Source organism: Rhamphochromis sp. 'chilingali', assembly GCF_963969265.1.
Source record: "Rhamphochromis sp. 'chilingali' genome assembly, chromosome: 17".
NCBI lineage: Eukaryota > Metazoa > Chordata > Actinopteri > Cichliformes > Cichlidae > Rhamphochromis > Rhamphochromis sp. 'chilingali'.
In genome coordinates this window covers 9,980,783-10,001,628 of record NC_137944.1, presented here as the reverse complement: position 1 = coordinate 10,001,628, position 20,846 = coordinate 9,980,783, and the positions used below count along the sequence as shown (strand labels likewise).

At 40.0% G+C, this 20,846-nt stretch overlaps 1 protein-coding gene across 3 annotated transcripts in view; it reads left to right on the top strand.

The window, feature by feature from the left end:
• LOC308384655 (receptor-type tyrosine-protein phosphatase U-like) overlaps window positions 1-14,085 on the top strand; it is a 259,383-nt gene extending 245,298 nt beyond the window's left edge. For all 3 annotated transcript variants that reach the window (XM_080863197.1, XM_080863196.1, XM_080863195.1), the window contains 4 exons: window positions 2,705-2,830; window positions 10,592-10,749; window positions 11,923-12,058; window positions 13,052-14,085. In XM_080863197.1, coding sequence (XP_080719323.1) covers window positions 2,705-2,830; window positions 10,592-10,749; window positions 11,923-12,058; window positions 13,052-13,114 — 483 coding nt within the window. In that variant the 3' untranslated portion in view covers window positions 13,115-14,085. The remainder of the gene's footprint in view (window positions 1-2,704; window positions 2,831-10,591; window positions 10,750-11,922; window positions 12,059-13,051) is intronic.
• The last annotated feature ends 6,761 nt before the right edge of the window (window positions 14,086-20,846 follow it).

The following is a 20,846-nucleotide window of genomic DNA, read 5'->3' as shown; positions in this document are numbered from 1 at the left end:
ACCTGAGGTATCCTGGAGATTGGAGCAGCACATCCAGTTTCTTTCCGCTGGGAGCTTTTGAAGAGATCATTTTACCCTACAAAGAAATTAGTGCTCGTGGGGTTTAGAAACTTTTAGGGTGGCCTTTGAAGTAGTATGCAAGACTTTTCTGCTCTGTGCTGTGCCTATATTAGGTTCACCATACGACAACAAGGATAGGCTACAGCCCCCTGTGACCCTGAATTAGATAAGAAAGTGGATGAATTGTTTCTCAAAGGGTTTCCAGTCTTAACGTTCTAAGACCCAAACCCTTTCATGGCATGCATTTTTCATTTTTCTTTGCTATTTGGGCTGATTGGGACCTGATGAATGTAAAAACAAAGAATTACCTGATTATTTTCTTTTACCTGATTTTTGTTTCTGAGAAAAATTAGATCCACATATAAGAACATTCATTTTAAATTTTGATGGAACAGTGGCAGAATATTGTCCTTGTAAGTGGATATCAGGCCCTTGTAGAGCAAAATTTAGTATTTTGGTCTAGACAACCCAAAATGTGATGTCCACATATGTGGACGCCAGGTCCTAGGAGGTTAAGAGCAGGTTCCCCCCAATGCAATATAAGACAAGCTGAGGAAAAAACTGTTTGATCAATGGCTCAGTAACACTAGAAAAAAATAGAATGTGCATCTAGAAACAATTGGTTGTTACACTGAATTTCTTTGCTGTCAGAGACCAATTGCAAGTAGTTGCAGTGTCCAGATATGGAGGGTTTTGCCCGCTCAAACTCTGGGCAACCATTTTCGATTGTAAGGTAACTGCACAGTTTACCTGGTGGGAGGCCGTCTGACTCTAAAGAATCCAACTTGACTGACTGAAATTACTTTCAAGCAGGTTTGCAAATAATTATCATCTAGTTTAGAAATGCAGACAGACTGCAGTCATTCTGAGTTTATCTGCACTGATGAGTACAACTCATCTGCAACACGTCTCTTTGCAGCAGCAGACTTGACTCAACTGGTTGCCAGATTTTTGTTTTCCAGTGAAAGCGAGGTTGCCTGCTGCCTGTGTCATTTTGCAGTTAAATCAGTCCTACAGCACTGATATTATGATTTGCGGAGGAAATTCGGAGTGTAGCATCAGGGGAGCATGAATTGCAGGAAGTGCCCCTTTTCAGACCTCTTTCAGGACCTTTTAGTTTTTCCTACTCTTTTGTATTTCCTTCTGAGCGGACCTGAAAAACTGCTGGCCATAGCTCATTCGTTTAATGGTATAATGTGTCACTTTGAAATAAAATGAATAAATAGATAAAAAACAATAAAGTCACCAGTCAAAAGAAAGACAAAATATTCTATCTGAGTAGCATTCAGATAAATACAATAAACAGGAATGCTGCAATCAGCTCTATCAATTCCATTTGGAAATGACATCACAAACTAAAACTCGATGATTGCTTATATCGAATATAATGATTTTTTTTACTGTTTAAAAATGAGCACTGCTAAAACTGAAATCACAGAAATAGAGTGTTTGTCATTTGCCATGCTGACACTCCTTATATTGTCAGCTAATAAATAAAAAGAACATGTATCCATAAAACAGGCTCCAGCACTACTTGTAGTCACAGCTGGGAAGCCTGTATTTAAAAATCTTAGCAAAACAAAGATTACTGCTTACAAGGCTTTCTTTTTAATATAGTGCATGGACACTAACAGCGTCAACATGTCATTCTTATCCTCTTTTCCTTTAAAAGAAGATATGAATGTGAGTCACACACAGTTTGGAGAGGTCATCTGCACAAAGCTTCAATCCTCTGTTCATGCCATCCAATTCATTTACACAGCCCGTCACTGCATTAACACGTTCTTATCGTTTGGGCCCATGTTTGCTCATGCGTGGGTTTGTTCTGCTGTCTCGCTATCGCTCCTCTGTCACCGTGTCATGTCTTGTTCCTGCTCACCATTTCCACTATGCCTGTCAGCTGCAACCTGTCCTTTTTTCTCTGTCACTCTCTTCTTCTTCTTCGTCTTCCTCCTTGTCTCACTACCAGTGGATTAACAGTTTGACCCTCCAACACACACTCACTCAATTTGTCCTCTTAACTTGGAGCTGCCTGTCTCCTGCCTGGATGTATAAATATTTATCGCCCCTCCTGCCCAATGTCACCGGTTAATACCCTTCTGTCAGTGTGAAATGCCGTTATCACTTCCTACTCTAAGGATCTGCTCAACCCCAAAGTCACTGCAGAATACGTCCATGTGACAGCGCTTGCTCCCCTGTGTGTGCCCCCCCTCCACTCCCACTTGGCCAGGGGATGCGCTTTTGAAGTGGCAGTGATAGGAGACCTTGTCTTTTGTGAGCGTCCAACCTCTCAGCTAACTTCCTGTTTATCTCTCCCGAGCACAGCCAAGGTCTCTTACTCCATTAATTTATAATGTACTAATGGTAATGATTGGGACTCATGAATAATTCAAGCTAGGTGACCGCTGCTTATGTGAAGGATTGTTCCCGCTGACGAGTGGTTTGTTTTTTTGCTCATTTAATTCACAGTTGCCATTTGTAGATAATCATTGTCATTTAGGCTAATTGTCTCTCCTGTCAATACTCAGGTGTCTTGTTACTGGCTTCACCATCACTGGGTGCTGACATAATTATTTGCACTGCCTCAAGCAAGTGTGGGCTAATGACCTGCTCCCTTCTCTTCTTGCCTCCTTTCTCGTCTCAGCCTTGTCTGCAGTACTGGCCTGAACCTGGGCTGCAGCAGTTTGGACCCATGACCGTGGAGCTTCTGTCCAGGACAGCTGACGATGATGTTATAATCCGTCTCTTCCGGGTTCAGAATATAACTCGGGTAGGTGGAACCACCATAACAAAAAACATCATAGTGATGCCCAGGCCTACTCTGTGATATTTGAATGAGTATGGTGAATCAGGAGACAGATTATACTAAGAAAACTAAGTCTAGCTATGAAAAATCAATAACGTGGAAACAGCAAACTGTGTTTGCAACAGTTTTGCAAATCAGCTTAGGAAAAAAAGAATCTTAACATTTTAGACCAATTTCAGCTTCTTACCTGGGAAACTGCTATAAAGTCAGTATATTAATATTTAGTTTGAGGAGCACATTTCTGCTCTTCTACAATTATAGGAGTTCTGATATTGTTCCTGCTTTACATGAGCAAACATGACACAGTAATGCACAACAATGGGAGCCACATTCCATAAGTTGATGTTAGGACTTGCATTACATGCACTATTCCCACATAGCAGTAAGGTCTGGCCCGGATCTGGTGTCAAGCCGGCACTGCTGGCTGACTTCTGGCATGGTAAGTGGTATGTCATCCAGATATGGGCCAGGCCTGGCATAAATGGCACTGTCTATGTGATGGCATGCCACATCTGGCCCAATTGTGCTTTGGTTTATGTGGCCCAGGCTCATAGAAAACAGGCCTGCCCAAGCTGGCACTTCTGACTGACTGGTGTCATGGCAGGGTGTGTGTCAACCAGATGTGGGCCAGGTCTGGCAATGATGGCACTATTTATGTTCCTATTTTCCTGTTTTAGTTAGAAGATCCAAATGCCATGTTGCAATACTATACTGCTATAGTAGCCAACGTTTCAAATGCAGGTTTGACAGGTTTGTGAGTGTACACTTTATCCAAAACCTCGTGAAGGTTTAGTCATGTTTACCACTGGGTGGCTGTAGCTCAGGAAGTAGAGCAGGTCACCTACTGATTGGAAGGTTAGCTAGTTCGATCCCTGGCTCCTCCAATCTGCATGTCAAGAGTGTGACTGAATGTGAATGTAGTTAGGAAGCGCTCAGTTTAGAGAAAGTGTGAGATTGGGTGAATGTGGCATGTTGTATAGAGCACTGTGAGTAATCCAGGAGAGTAGAAAAGCACTACATTAGAATCAGTCCATTCACTGTCTCAAGGGAGATTTGTCATGTTACTTTTGCACTATTTTGTTCCAGCACATGTTGTTATTATATGTGTGGTACACATTAGGCTGACATTTGGGGCCAGAGCTGAAACTGTTCTGGGCCAGCACAGGGCCGTCAGTGTGTCTGCAACTGGCCTTGTGCTGGCCCATGTGTGGGCCAACCCTGGCAAACCAGATCTGGACCACCAAAGGGCCGTCATTCTTTGCGGTATGTGGGCCATGTGTAAGCACATTGTGTTGGCCAGATCCGAGCCATAACAATTTTGCTATGTGGGTTGGAGGGACCATGTTGAAGTTTTCAAGAATCTCTAACAACCACCTTTGTGTCGAGAGCCATTTACTGATGACAAGAATCCAGTATACCAGTACAGTTTGTTTTGTTCAACTTCCAAAGGCCTATATCTGATAGTCAGTGCAAAGCTGTTCTGTAACATCCTGTTCCATCATGACAAAAATCCCACACACAGGGATGCATATACTCACTTTTCAAGTTCAGGTTTATTTCTGGGTCAGTATCAGGGTGGCTCACTTCTTACCAGGTTGCATTACCATGGTAACTTACACTCCACACCAAACCTGCTTTGGAGCAGGTTAATTTTGAGGTAAGAGATCAGTGGGTATGAAATCACCGCCTACTGATTTTTTTTTTTTTTTATGTTTTTAAAAAGCAGCTGCAGCAACCTTTGAAGCAATTTTTATATTCTTTAGTATGTGATCTTAAAAGTGGTCGCGTACATTGTAATTGTGGATGCTATATATTCAATTTGTGCATAAGCTAATTCTACGCTAATTGTGCTATCAATGAAATGAATGTTGTTTCCCTGAACCAGCTGAAGAAGCTGATGAGCCTCAACTTTCACAAACATTTCTGAAAAACATGGCAGTTTGGAAATGGGCCTGTAAATCTGTAAATTAGTGGCGTCTATGAAGGGTTTTTTAAGCAGAGGGAAGACACTGGCAGGGTTAAAGTAGTCTGGATTGCAGCCAGATAAAAGGGAATTGTTTATAATAGAGAGAAGTCAAGCGGAGATGACAGGTAAAACCTCTTTAATCAATTTAGGAGGGATAATGTCAGCTGGGCCGGAAGAAGTGTGCATGTGTGTGACTATATCAATGAGATCTGTTGTGAAAATCAGATAAAACCTGAAAAACAGAAGTGGGTAGTGGGTAACTGTTGGGCAGGTTGCACAAAAACAGAACTAAACTGTGACTTGCTACAGTTAATCTTGGTAACAAAAACGTTCAGAATTTTTTTTCATAGATAGAAAATATAAAAATGTGTCATTGTGTTGAACAAGAACCTTGGATTGTGCATATTATTGTTAATCAAACTACAGGGAGTGCAGAATTATTAGGCAAGTTGTATTTTTGAGGAATAATTTTATTATTGAACAACAACCATGTTCTCAATGAACCCAAAAAACTCATTAATATCAAAGCTGAATGTTTTTGGAAGTAGTTTTTAGTTTGTTTTTAGTTTGAGCTATTTTAGGGGGATATCTGTGTGTGCAGGTGACTATTACTGTGCATAATTATTAGGCAACTTAACAAAAAACAAATATATACCCATTTCAATTATTTATTTTTACCAGTGAAACCAATATAACATCTCCACATTCACAAATATACATTTCTGACATTCAAAAACAAAACAAAAACAAATCAGCGACCAATATAGCCACCTTTCTTTGCAAGGACACTCAAAAGCCTGCCATCCATGGATTCTGTCAGTGTTTTGATCTGTTCACCATCAACATTGCGTGCAGCAGCAACCACAGCCTCCCAGACACTGTTCAGAGAGGTGTACTGTTTTCCCTCCTTGTAAATCTCACATTTGATGATGGACCACAGGTTCTCAATGGGGTTCAGATCAGGTGAACAAGGTGGCCATGTCATTAGTTTTTCTTCTTTTATACCCTTTCTTGCCAGCCACGCTGTGGAGTACTTGGACGCGTGTGATGGAGCATTGTCCTGCATGAAAATCATGTTTTTCTTGAAGGATGCAGACTTCTTCCTGTACCAGTGCTTGAAGAAGGTGTCTTCCAGAAACTGGCAGTAGGACTGGGAGTTGAGCTTGACTCCATCCTCAACCCGAAAAGGCCCCACAAGCTCATCTTTGATGATACCAGCCCAAACCAGTACTCCACCTCCACCTTGCTGGCGTCTGAGTCGGACTGGAGCTCTCTGCCCTTTACCAATCCAGCCACGGGCCCATCCATCTGGCCCATCAAGACTCACTCTCATTTCATCAGTCCATAAAACCTTAGAAAAACCAGTCTTGAGATATTTCTTGGCCCAGTCTTGACGTTTCAGCTTGTGTGTCTTGTTCAGTGGTGGTCGTCTTTCAGCCTTTCTTACCTTGGCCATGTCTCTGAGTATTGCACACCTTGTGCTTTTGGGCACTCCAGTGATGTTGCAGCTCTGAAATATGGCCAAACTGGTGGCAAGTGGCATCTTGGCAGCTGCACGCTTGACTTTTCTCAGTTCATGGGCAGTTATTTTGCGCTTTGGTTTTTCCACACACTTCTTGCGACCCTGTTGACTATTTTGAATGAAACGCTTGATTGTTCGATGATCACGCTTCAGAAGCTTTGCAATTTTGAGACTGCTGCATCCCTCTGCAAGATATCTCACTATTTTTGACTTTTCTGAGCCTGTCAAGTCCTTCTTTTGACCCATTTTGCCAAAGGAAAGGACGTTGCCTAATAATTATGCACACCTGATATAGGGTGTTGATGTCATTAGACCACACCCCTTCTCATTACGGAGATGCACATCACCTAATATGCTTAATTGGTAGTAGGCTTTCGAGCCTATACAGCTTGGAGTAAGACAACATGCATGAAGAGGATGATGTGGACAAAATACTCATTTGCCTAATAATTCTGCACTCCCTGTAGCAAAATGTTCTGGGAAGACAAGACTGACTGTAAAAGTGTCAGAAATTATACATTTGTGATCAGACAATGATTCAGACACTCTCAGGGAGTTTATTGATATAATGAGAGTAAAGACCAGATCCAGTGTACGTCCACCATTATGTCCTTATTAGTCATTTAACTGATGTGCTAAGTTAAATGACTTTGAAATATTGAGAAAATCTCTGGCAGTGCAGTTACAGGGATCATCAATGTGTAAATTAATCACACCTAACAAAATATATTTTTCTTAAATTTAACAGCAACAGATGCAAGCAGATTAGAGAATTAATTCAGAAATATTACCAGATTTAAGAGTTTGGTAGATAACAATAAGGCAAAATGGATATTCACACTGAATTTTGAAAAGCAGTGACTTGGCAAGTGTGAAATGAATCATGAGTAAAATTAAATACAGTTTAAATTATTCTTGTAAACTAATGCTCTTAGTTTACAAGAGCATTAGTTTGCCTGACAGTCTCAGAATCAAGAATTCAAGAATTTGTAGTTGGGTGACTAAAATTCCCTGAAACCAGCAGGGCCCTGGTTTAAACCAACTGAAACAGATACTGCAGGCCACAAACCCATTATAAACAAATGATTTACTAGTTAAGATATCTATTTTTACAAAAACCGATAACTGCAGGAGAGACGAGCTTCAGTGGCTGACACTTACATGGTACAGTAAGATTATTAAACCTGGCTGTAGAAATATGGTCAATGTGGGTTTTTCCATCTGTGCCTTATAATCACAGGCATTGGTGAAGTTGAAGTGGCTGACCTTGAGACCTAAAAACTTGGTGTTGTAGTGGTAGAACAGCAGATGTGCAATTTATCTGGTGAAAATCTATCTAATATTAATGGTAAGAAAATAACTGTACCTGTAATGGAGCAGGGGTTAGCAGGAGTCTTCCACCGTCATGCTGTAGAAGTCACAAGTGAAGGCTTAGATCAATATTTGTGGTCAGAATACTTGAATCCCCGTCATTTGGGTGAAGATCATTTTGCTTTAAAAGGTTCACGTAGGTTGAGGAATGATGTGAAGTTGTCCACAAAGGGGATGTCATTATTCCTGCAGAAGCCCTTAAGCCAGATGTGAAACTCACACAGACAGCTGAACTTCACAACACTAATAGGGGGGTGTCAGCAAACAGATGATACGCTGCTTTCAAGTGGCCATAGAAGGCCCACAAGTCTTTTTTGAGGGTCTCTGATTAATGATATTTTAAGTCATGAGTTTGGATGTGGACAACTGTTGTAGAGGCTTTGTGGTAGGTTTTCCACAGCTGTAGAGCTTTTAGAGCGATGCCATTCACACAGTCTGGGATAGCTAAGCATAGGGGGAACCCTGGGTTAACATAGTGAGCTGGTCACCAGGTTTGTGTGACCACTTATCCTAATAAACACCAGTGTTATGTTAAGTGAATCCAGATAAAGAAACATACTCTGGGCATGTTGAAATCACTAGTACAGGGTTCACAGCATGTACTCCACTAAGCTTAACTCTCTTTCAGGAACAGAAAATTCAAAGTTCTCCTCATTTGGGGTCACCAAGCTTGGAGCTGTTAGTTAAACCTACTTCTTGGAATAGGGCCCTGAGTAAGGAATATACAACGGATGAGTTTACAAAGTGGAACACAGGACTAGAGTTTACATACACTGGGAGTGACAAACAGAGTGAGAATGAGATGCAGGTGGAGGTAACAGAGAAACACGGGGAAAGCTACAGATATATACCTGATATTGCAAATCAACAACTGTCCTCCTGTTTTGGTTCTTCTAGAAGTCCACAATGAGGCTAAATGCCAGTGGTTTTCTTCAGTCACTACATTATAGAATTAAGACTTATAGATATATTAGGTTAGATTAGGTATATGTGTCGATCATTAGAGTAAAAAACCTGCATTTTATTATCTTGAGAAAGACTTAGAATTTCCACTCAGGCAGCCCACCTTTCCTATAAGCACTGTATTTCTACATGCACACAACTGAGTGGCATCAGGCAGGCCTTACATAAATCTCTAAAGGTTTTTGGGTTTGAGATTTCAAATATGTTTCTGTTATTTTGTATGTCATGAATTACCATGACAAGGCAGCAACAGAATGGAGAGATACTGCTGGTTCCTACAATTCCAAACTATTTAACTTCTCCCCAGTGTCCAAACTATTTTCTCTGACTTGACTTAATGAATGGGTTTAATTGCTTTCCCTCCGTTTTCTTTCCTGTACAGAATCAGAAACATTAAGATCCAAGTGTAAACCCTGCATGTCTCTCGGTTCCCTTGATATGTCATTTTGACAGACTTAATTTCTAAAATTGCTGTTTAAACATCTAATTTTCTTATCAAATGACATGTTTTTACTTTAACATTGAACATGGACAAAAACACTTGATCCAGCCCTACCTCAGCAGACAACTTTTTTTGCAGCTGTAGTTCCTGGCACCCAATCAATTCATTTATTTTCAAGAGGATAACTGAAGCCTGACACACATATAATAATTCTGAACGGTGACCTAGGTCCCAGCTTGATTTTGTTCTTCTCAGCGGTCGGAGTAATTTGCTGCATGTGGTCCTGAGACCTATTTAATAAGCAGTTTTTGTTTTATTTGAGCAATTATACAATATCAAATATTACTTTAAAAAAGTTTTTTATTTTTATTTTGACCATATCCAACATTTGAGTATGAATGAAATATTTGTGTTACCAGTAGTGAGTCTTTGTGTTTGCTCATGTGCATGAGTGTTGTCTGAGTAGCTTAGCATGACCTGTAGCAGCAGTTGCACCTCCTATCCTTTGACCTCAGTAGATCCTCAACAATCCTCTGTAGGTGCTTTCAGAAGCAGATGTGTCTCTTGTCTTTAGCTCACAGTAGTGTTAACCTCCCCTGTTACTTCAGTATCCCACTCGGCCCCTCAATTATCTTAACATCATGTCAGAAACTGTTCCCACATGCGCTCCACAGGATCCGGAGAAGACAGAAACACCAGAGCAAGACACCATTAAACTCTGTCCTAAGAAGGTATTCTATTGTCCAGTAGATAGCACAGGTCCTACATGTTACCAAACATGATCTTATTTGTGATGCGCTTCTACCTCACAACAGAGGCATCGTTACTTCTTGCATTCCTTAAAATTAAAGGTTCCTTATGGAGTTCTTCTTCACTAAAAACACTATAAAGCAATGTTTTAGTATCCTCTACATTTTCTTTAATTTTTAAAAAAAGGTTGTGTACAATTTCAGTTAAACACACCTTTGACCCTGAAATGTTGAAACTGTATTTTTGGACATAGCCTGGGCTTTGGTGAGGTCAAACATTCAAGTAGCCATCAAATACGCTAATAAAATATGCTTTTAAAGCTGCACCAATCAATATTTTTATATTAATGGATCAAGTGACCGTTTGTGATTTTACTAACAGCCTCAGAGATAATTAAAACCAAAAACGTTTGCATATTTTATTTAGGTGCAAATGTAACTTTAAATTCAAAAGATTTGGTTAGTGCTGCTTGGTAGGAATGTATTGAATATATGAAATCTGATGGCTTCTAAACTATGTTTACATTTTTGTTGATAACTGAGTTTGATGTGTTTTTAACAACCTCCTAATAGAAAAGTACAGAAGCAGAACAGGTCTGAGAGCTGACAGAATTGCCTCTGGCTGATAAGCACATATGTTTCTGAATGGGTTTGTAGTGTGTGAAGCATGCATGATGAAGCTTTTTCCTTTTTCTACTTCTCTCCTGTGCAGCTTCAGGAGGGCCAGCTTGTTGTGCGTCACTTCCAGTTCCTGCGCTGGTCTCCATACCGTGATGTGCCCGACTCCAAGAAAGCCTTCCTTAGCCTTTTGGCTCAGGTTCACAACTGGCAGAGGGAGTGTGGGGAAGGACGCACCATTGTTCATTGCCTGTGAGTCTGCTTACATACACCTGCACCATCCATTCTGTTTCTTTAATTTAGCTATCATTGCTACAATAAGCACTTGGGGTTGTTTGCTTTGTACCAGCACTGGGTAGAAAGATAGTGAAGGTTGCATCACAGCACCACAGTTCCTGGTTAAAACGCCTGCTGTGTGAAGTTTGTATGTTCACCATGCAGGTGCTTTAGCTTCCTCCCATAGTCCAAAGATACGCATGTTAGGTTAACTAATTTTAAATTGGCCATGGATGTAGAGTACACAGTACGCTCTGAATATATGTACAATGACTAGCAAAGCGCTAAATAAAGGCACCATGTGAGTACCTGCTTTAGGACCTGGATCACTTGCAATGTGAAAGACTCATTGTCACAAACAGGGAGTAATTCTTTTTAATTTAATTTTTTTTAAATTTAAATCTAATATTGCATTTGTTTTATTACAAAAAATTTACAAAAATTAAATGAAATAAATTAGGGAGAGGGTGAACACTTTTTCACAGTGCTGTGCATGTAATTTGCATCATGCAAAAGGAAATTTTACTTCATTTATTTGTCTATGCACTTTTAAAGTATTTACTGGATTCAAGCATTCGCATTATGAGTACAGCAGGTCTAAGTTTTCATGTCTAAAAGGCTGAGGTTCTCAGTCTCTTTCAGACTCTGTTGAAGGCTGAATTTCTGAATGTTTGACCTTAAGTAGTCTGTACTGCGAGTAATGACAGCTTACGTTCACATTGTTTGCCTTGCTACTTTTTCTTTAAATGGTTACAGAAAGTTCTTTTCTTAACAGTTAAATTTCAGTTTTGCTGAAGAAATATTATCCAATAAATATGGCAGCAGCGCCGCATAATTACTGTCCCCTATCCTCATGTCAGGGCCTTTGTTCTCTGGAGATCAGGCTATGTGTAAGACATTTAATATCTGATTAAATCCCAGCTCCTGTATTTTAATGAGAACTTTACTCAGATATTCATCTTGCATGACTGCCGGCTGGCCTTTTTCTGGCAGCATGCTTGATCTGCGGTCAGTCAAACTGTGACATTTCACTCTGTAGCTCCCCCTCTGAGAGGCTGTGTGAGCTGCTCTACCACATCTTTATTAGGTCACTCATGTCTTTATGCTTCTATTTTCTGTGTGTGTCTTTGTTCATTCCTTCTGGAGTAGGAATGGCGGCGGTCGAAGCGGTACTTTCTGTGCTTGCACCATGATCCTGGAAATGATTCGACACCACAGCATTGTGGATGTGTTCTTTGCTGCCAAAACGCTGCGCAACTCTAAGCCAAACATGGTGGAGACAATGGTAAGCAACAAGGAGGAGACTTTGGGACTATTCTAGGAAGGTTTAGCTAATAGCTCTGATTTTGTTAACCCTGAGATGAGGGGAAACTCCTACTTTTCTGTTCTGGAAAGAGTTCACTTAAACTCTCTCTGTTACCGGGGTAACAGACTCTATAAAGAAAACCTGTTGATGGGCATCGGTGGGGGGTTGGGGCTAAAAGCATTTTTAACCAGTGAGGGAAGAAATAATGACATTTCGTATTGGAAAAGAAAGAAAAACATTAGGTTACTACATTACCATCAGTGCTTTAGATTTCTACTGAAGAATTATAAAGAAAAAACATAAACGCGTTTGAATTTAAAAATGTCTTTGTGGCAGGTTCACTCTGGTAACTAAAACCACAGATTTATAAATAAACTTTGTCTGATCTGTTTCTCCTGATTTTTATCTTCTGTTTCCGTCGCCTACATGTTGTTCCTATTGGATCATAGCTTTCAATTCAAAATTCAACCCTAACCCTAAATGATAACTAAAAACAGTATAAAAATATGTATATTTTATATCAAAATTTTATTCTCTCTTTAATGATGACAGAGTGGACCAAACTGATTAAAATCTCTCCTGTTTTTCATGATCACTGGATTATATTGGCCAGTCTGGTTTTTATTTACATGTTACTGTGGTAAATCACAGTGTCATTGATGATGACTTACTTTGTCTACTCATGCACGTGCCTATCTCAAGTTGAACGTAGTCTGAGTTGATTGGAAATGCATACATTCCCAACTTGTTTCAGCTAATTTGTTTGTAAAATAACTTTTCAAACAGTATGTTTACAGAGAAATATGATAAGAATAACACGTTATTGAGTTATCACATTACTGTATGTTTGACATGGCCAAGCACTGTTTATCTCATTCAGTGCAAGAAAATAGTCTAGATGTAACCACTTTAATTGCATAACAATATTTAATAATCATGATATGAAAAAACAAGCCTCTGTTTTGTTTCCAGGAACAGTACCGGTTCTGCTATGACCTGGCCCAGGAGTACCTGGACTGTTTGGAAGTCAGATAGCATCTATCCCTTTCATCTCGTCAATCCTCAAGTAGACGGTCCAGATCCTGGACCCTGCATCTTGGATCTTTGCTCCTGCCTCCTTAGTCCGTGTAAGCAGCTCTGTTTTTCTCGTTCGCAACGCCTGGATGAAACATCGGCCATAAAGGCTGATAGAGAAAGTTCCCGGGAAAATTTGTAATATACTACTGACACCCTTCTTGGCTTTTCCTCTGCGCTCTGATCCAACCCGTACTCTTTTTTTTGCCACTCTACATCTGCCAAAATGTTGAACACTACAGGAGTGGAGTTTACTTTATAAAACCACTGTCAACGCAAGCCGGACTACCTGTTGTACAACTCACTGACTGGATACAAAGATCTCTGCTGTATCCTGCCTTACTATGAACGCTGAACACTGATAGGCCAGGCACTAGATGATATTTTGTGTTTGTTTGTAACATTGTAAATGGTGCAATCTGCTGTTGGTGAACATCCCATGTTGTACTATATTATATTTGAATTTATCGTGGGTGGGGCTGATGGTCAAAGGGTTACGTGAGGCTGAGCTGGAAAGAGGTTGGTCACATCCAGTGGACATATCTGTACAGTGAAGTTGTGTTGGACCTAATTTCTCTTTATTTATTCTTTGTGTATATAGATATTTCTTTTCCTTCCCTCGGGTGTTTCTAGATGTTCTTAACGTCTCTCAGTGTGCCAATCCATTCTCTCTGTGTCTGTAAAAGGGGTAGGGTTCAACATCTGCATGCCCAGTCTTAAGTGTTCCATTGCAGTGTGTGGCTCAAGTCTGCTTTAGGGTGGGTTCTGCAAAAACGAATCCCTCTGCTAGTCCTGAGAGAGCTCCATAAAAGTAACCATGTGTTGCTGTGAGAATACAGTGAAAATCTGTTGCTTTCTAAATTTGTATTTATTCAATGTGTTTTCTTTTCAAAATAGTGTATAAAAGAGGAAATGAAATAAAATATGCTGTTGCCTCATAGCCACACTTTTTGAAGAGGTTTTTATTAGTGCATTTCACAGACGCAAGCAGAACAACTCGGGCTGAATCTTGGCATCCTCTATGACCTACACTTCCAGAATGAAAAAACGGATTCTCTTGTTAGCATCACGGATATGTTACGCAATGTGTAAGCTCCACCCATCAACTGGACACATCCATGCCGTGCAGTAAGATGAGTTACAAAATCCCAAAGAGGAAGGTAAACTGTCGACAGCGTAACTACAAAGACATTCAAAACAATCACAAAGAGATGCAAAGTGATCATGTGTTACGGCCGAGAGGGCCAGGCAGTGGGTGTGGACTCAAATGCAGACACAGAGGGAGGCAAAACGGGCGTGAGCACAGAGTTTATTTACAGAGCTGAGCGAAGTTACAAAACAGAAAACTAAGAATGCTATAACCTATGCATGCTATGAACTGTGAAAGCTATGAGCGGAAAACTGAGGCAAAACTGTGAACGAGAAACTCTGAGGGCTGGATTCCACAGAGGGATCCGGGGAATGGAGAAAGGGGGCAGCGGCTTGGAGGGAGGTGTGAAGTCACTATGATGAGAGGAGGAAAGTAGTCAGTGGTAGTCTCAATGAATCACAGCTGGAGGATTAGGCTATGGTGGTTTGGGCTTACGCGTTGCAGATTTGAAGTGTCAATCGAGGAGGGAGTGTCCAGGGGGTTCCGGGTGAGGAGTGTCCAAAGCAGATCCAGAATAGGCTTGGAGTGGGGAGCTGAGCAGGGAGGCAGGCAGATGGGTCCTATGGCGAAAAAGGAAAGAAAACACGGTGAGGAGAAAAAACAGTAATCCAGAGTTCTCGCAAGGGCTTGGCGGCCTAGCACTAACATGTGTTAGCAGGGGTCTGTCGTGAACGCTGGTCTTATATGCAGGTGACTTGATTGGAACCAGGTGTGGAAGCTGATTGGAGTCTCCGTCTGAAGGTGGAGCCCAGCAGAGTGGAAACACCCCGTATTCACCCGGACCATGACAATCATGACTACAAAGAAACACAAAAAACTACAGAGAAACTTAGAGAAGCCACAGACTATAAACAACCACAATAAGATGCAAACTGACAACAACATGACTATAAAGACGCATAAAACAAGTGCAAACAGAACTAGAAAGTGCATTTTCTGAAGAAACTGCAGTGTGAATGCTTGAATCTGAATGTATGCACTGAAATGAATTAATTGCTGAATATTAAGCTAAAAATGTTGAATTAGCTGGAAAATAAAGAATTTTTAACCTGAAAACAAAAGTGCTGAACTTTTGAAAGCTGATATTCACACAGAAGAAGTTGGAAAATAACTGAAAATGTTTAAAATTTTAATTAGAAAAAGATGAGTAATGACAAAAAGAAAATGTAGTCAGCAAACCTCTGAATGAATAACAAAAGTTCATATTCTTCTAATCACTTAAAGAGTGGAATTATGTTTTATAAATCTCTAATTCATAAAAAAAATAATAAAAATAAATGTAAAAACAAATTTGTTAAATTGAACTGAAAAGATGAACAAACATTCTGGAGAAAATACAAACTTTCATATACAGCATAATGTTTTTCAGACATATACACATATGTATATCATGTTTAATAGTACCGGTATTATATACATCAATTTGTTTTGTATGTCATAGAAAATAACATAAAAATCTTAAGTCATATTTTACAGCTTCTTTCTGAAAAGGACTAGTAGAATAAATAAAAATAACTAAATTAAATAAGTAAATAAAAATAATAAGCAACATATGAAATACATGAAAATTCCACTTTTAAAACCACAATCCTGAACCTTTAAACTGTGTTGGTTTCTTAGAACATGGCTGAACAACTGTTTCTATTGGTCTACTTAATCTACTGATCTGTCTACACATCTCTTTATTACTCATTCTTTTTTATGTTTTAATGTAAACAGAGTCCACACAGTGGTAAAAGAGAACTGTATAGAGACTTTTGAGTAAACTCAAATGAAAGCGTAAGGTGGTGACACAGTTTAACACATGCAAATAATCAAATAAAAACATTAGTCCTTTTTGTGAACATGGATAAATAAGTATCAATAGTTTACAGCATTGTTCAGCCATGCCGCTAAATGCTTTTTTACACAGTGTTTTAACCTGGGCTCAGACACAAAGTCCCAAATTTAGTTAGTCCCTGACTTTGAGTTGTGCTTATGACTAATTATTATACACAAGTCTTTATCTATCTGAACTCTAAGGACACAAATATGAAAAAACCTATACTTACCAGCTGATACTCCACACTACACACTAGGTGTGCCATGTGACCTGAAACTTTGGTACAAACTCATCATAATCATTCTGTTAACACTGTTTTTTAACACTGTTTGTGTTGCTGTTCAGCAGTTTAAAATGTTTTAGATTGGATTACATGGAATGAATTTGAATTTTCTTGGGGGGTTTTGTGTGTGTTTTGTTCTTAGCAGATTTTTTCTTCCATACTGTTGAATTCCAGTTACCACATTTCTGGTCATATGACATCCCGAGTGCCCACTTAAAAAATCCCTACAGTTAATTCAACATTAAAACAAAATAAAAATATGTTAAATAAATAAAGGTTTGCTCTGTGATGAAATACTAAATAAGCATACATTGTACAGAGCACTAACAATGAAAACAATCCTTTAGCCTGTTGATCAGAGAGAGGCAGTCATTGTATCCATTTAAAACCTGTAATCACAGAGCACAATGTTACTGTGAAACTATGAAGTCCCATATGATCCTCATCATGTCCAGTGACTTCAGAGTGGATCCTCCCTGTCATCCGGCCAGAGTTTGATGTGTGGCAAGCAGCACAGAAGCAGGATAGCTGAGGACTTTAAAAGAAGAGCAGAAAACAGCAACATATGTAGTTGTAAATGTAAATATCAGTGATACTTGTCTTGTCAAAGGGAATAAAATAATGAAAATGTTAACTTACACACTCATTTAGGGAGGATCTTGACACTGCACAGAGGAGGCACAGTCAGTCTGACAATGATGGTGATCTCCAGGGATGTTTTCCTGCAGCAACATTCCTGCCAACTGGCCGTATGATCCAGAGTAGTTGGTTTGTAGTGAACAGAAAGGTGTATATGTTAGGTAGTGTGCACTCAGAGCTGGTCCTAAGAAACAAACACATCCTGTAATAAACTGAATACCTGTAGTAGTGCTGCTGCAAATATAAAGCCCTTCTATCATGAGTGGTTTCAAAGGTGTTTTGGAGGCTCAGTCACAGAAACTGTGCAGTCTGTTCAGTCCTGAGTGTCTCAGCTCTGAAGGGGATGGATCACAGAGGGAAACACCTGAGTACAGACATTACAATACACTCTAACACTCCTAAGGTCAAGTGAAAACACAATTTAAACAGTTTACAAAGAATGAACACATGTTTTCATGGAAATTATGTCATTAACCCTTTTTGTTGTGAGTAAATCTCACCGACTGCTTGTGGGACAAGCTAGAAGGAGGACTTATCACAGAATGTCTCCTGTGCTCCAGATGTGAAGTCTCACGCTCTGATCGTACGGTGATGAAGATGGTGATGATGAAGCCTCTCTGTTCTTTGGCATTACAGTTTCTGGCTGCTATGTGCCTCACACTGTTGGATCTTACATGTGAAGATTGGAGAAGACACAGGAGGACTGTGTCTCTCTTAAAAAAAAAAAGGAAAAAAAAAGGAAACCTAACCCCCCCCCACACACACACACACACGTACACACTCAACTCCCCAACCTCACACTGTCCATTGTCTATACAAATGTAGGGTATCAGCTGGTAACAGAAAGCAAGTGTAACATATGTGCTACATATGTAACACTGCTGAAACATTTCTGGACAGAAATGTGCAGTTATCAACCCAGACCCACCCTGATGATTACACTGGCCGAAACATGATAAAAGCTCATAAAAATGTATGTTTTATAGAATAATTGGTCCAAAAATATAATCGTATACTTTTGAAAAAGTTTAAAGTTTATAACAAACCAAATAATAACATTTTTGTAAATAGTATTTCAAAATAAAGTGGCTTAACTGTCATTATTGCTGTAATTAGGTTTGTTTGTTTTTTAAAAAGCAACCTTTAGTCATTGTTGTTCTCTCAGAAACAATGAAGAAGCTGTTGAACATTTATGTGTTGTGTGGGCAATCCTCTGGTCCACCCTCCCTCCCTCCCAGCCACAGTGAGACTGGGGCAGCCTGGCAGGATGTTGAAGCCTGGCTGCAGAGAGGATATGCCTACACTGTTCGTTTTAAACTGCTATATTTGATTTTTCTGACATTTATAGGTTACTGTTAGTGAATTTTAGATTTTCTGTAATAAATAAAATTGTCATCTTTTACTGATATCATTACTTAATTCATGTAATTGTATTTTATGTAAACAATTCAAACATTATACTGCAATGCAGGGCGTCAACTTTTAAATATCGCTCTACTTTATGTCTGTGAAGGTTCTCAGTCATCCAGGTCATCGTAGTCAAAGGAGCTTGCAAAGAAAAGCGTCTGGACTTCTTTCTGGAGTTCAAGCATCGCTCTACTTTCTTAAGTCATTCAAAAATATAGATATTACTTACTGTATTCAAAGATCTAGATCATGAATCATCACAGGACAATACACAGTATACTGGGTCATGGTAACTATGGTATGTCTTCATGACTCCAGAATGGAGACATCGATCTGACTGAGAAATGAAAATTAGGTCAAGCAGTGTGTTCTTCTCTGTGGTAGGGGCAGTGATGACCTGTGCGTATCCCCTAGACTCAAACAGCTCCAGGATTGGTTTGTTTGCACTGGATAAAACATTCTCATTAAAATCACCACAAACTATGATGGGATGACAGTCCATGATCTCCAATGAGTCTAATAGGCTTACCAGGTTTTTCAGGAATGGCCTCAGAGTGTAGTCTGGAGGTCTGTATACAACTGCAATCAGAGCACTGACTGGTGCTTCAACCTTTAAAGCCAGAAATTCAAGGTCAGTTACATTATGGATGTACTGTTTTTCATGCACTTGAATGTCACTTTTCACATAAACAGCAACTCCACCACCACTTCTGTTTGCCATCTGGGGAAAGTTTGTGTAGGACAGGTGTCTGTTGCGTTTGAACAAATTGTAATTTTCCAAGTGGAGACTCTCTGCGACAAAAGAGCCCCGCAGGTGTGTTTCTGTTAGGCACAAAACATCTGCTAGACACAATTCATGGTGACTTTTGATGTCATTAATGTGAGCTGGCAGTCCCTCTGTATTATGATGAACAATGGTGAAAACCTCTGACCTGCTCAGTGTTTGCCTCACGTGTAGAAGAGGCATCATGTCATCAAGGTTGGCTTGTCTCATGTTCTCAAGCGCTGCAGTGATTTCTGGGTTGGTGAATATTTTTTTCTCTTCCATATCAAGAAGATACAGTCCACTGAGAGACGTCACTCTACTGACAGCTACGTAGGCCATGCCGGGCTCAAAAATGCTCTTAAGAGAGACAACAGCTGATGTAGTTGTCATACCCTGTACCTTATGTATTGTACATGCAAAGGCCAGCTTCACTGGGAACTGTCTTCGTACCACTCCTTTCTGCTTCAGATTCTCCTCTGCTCTCTCAATGTACACCATGTCGTCTGCTGGTGTGCGGTTATTCTTTCCAGATGTCTCATTATCCATTTTAAGTCCAAGCTTGATGATGTGTTGGTCGTTTTCAGAGTGAACTACTCTAAGTAGTATTCCAAAAGCTCCATTAACCAAACCATTTTGTATGTCAATGTTTCTGGTGAGCATGACACGAGCTCCTTCTGCAACTTTCAGTGTGTCTGGTAACTCGTTTTTACCTCCTTTCAATGGTCTGTCTTGAAGTGCCATTCTGCCAGTTCTAGGATCTTTTCTATAATCATCTGCATGGATGTCAATGATATGAGTGTGGAGCAGAGCCAGTGTTGCAGAGTTGTGTGCATCCACTTCTTTATTAGTTGCAAAAATGTGCAACGCATCAGTTGGACAAAGGGCTGGTTCAGTTATGGCCTGTGACAACAAATTTCTATCTGCTTCGCAAAGCTCATCCAACTTTCCTTTCACACGAATTCTGTTCAGCATCTCTGCAAAGACAACATCATCTTTCTGACGCATAATCTCGGTCAGAGTGATCATCTGAAAATGCTCCCGCCACAGGTCGATCTCAGACGGGTTGTGCACACAGAGAGGTTTAGACTGTCGCACTGGGGGTAGCTGATAGAAGTCTCCGACAGCAATGACTGACATGCCTCCAAAGGGTCTCCGAGTCCCTTTGATCTGTTTGAGTCTTGCATCTACATATGCAAACAGATGTCTTGACACCATAGACACTTCGTCAATGACGATTATTTCAGCATTCAAAAGTTCTGATCTGACTTCATCCAGCTGATTGCCAAGTCCCTGAATGGGAGGTTTTAAGCTTCTAGGCAGCTTGAGAAGAGAATGCAGTGTTGTTCCAGAAATGTTAAAAGCTGCAGTCCCAGTGAAAGCAGTTAACAGGACAGTGGGTTTTGATATGTCAACGTCGTCTGCATATCTGGGCACTTTGCTCAGTATCTTAGATGCTTCTGAGTAGATGCATTTGATAAGATGTGATTTTCCTGTTCCAGCACCAACATTAATATAAAAGAAAAACTGCTCTGGATTTAGAGCACAGACTCTTTTAATGCACCAGTCTCTAACTGCATAAAATATGCAGGCTTGCTTCTTATTCAGATTTTGAAACATCTGACGTAA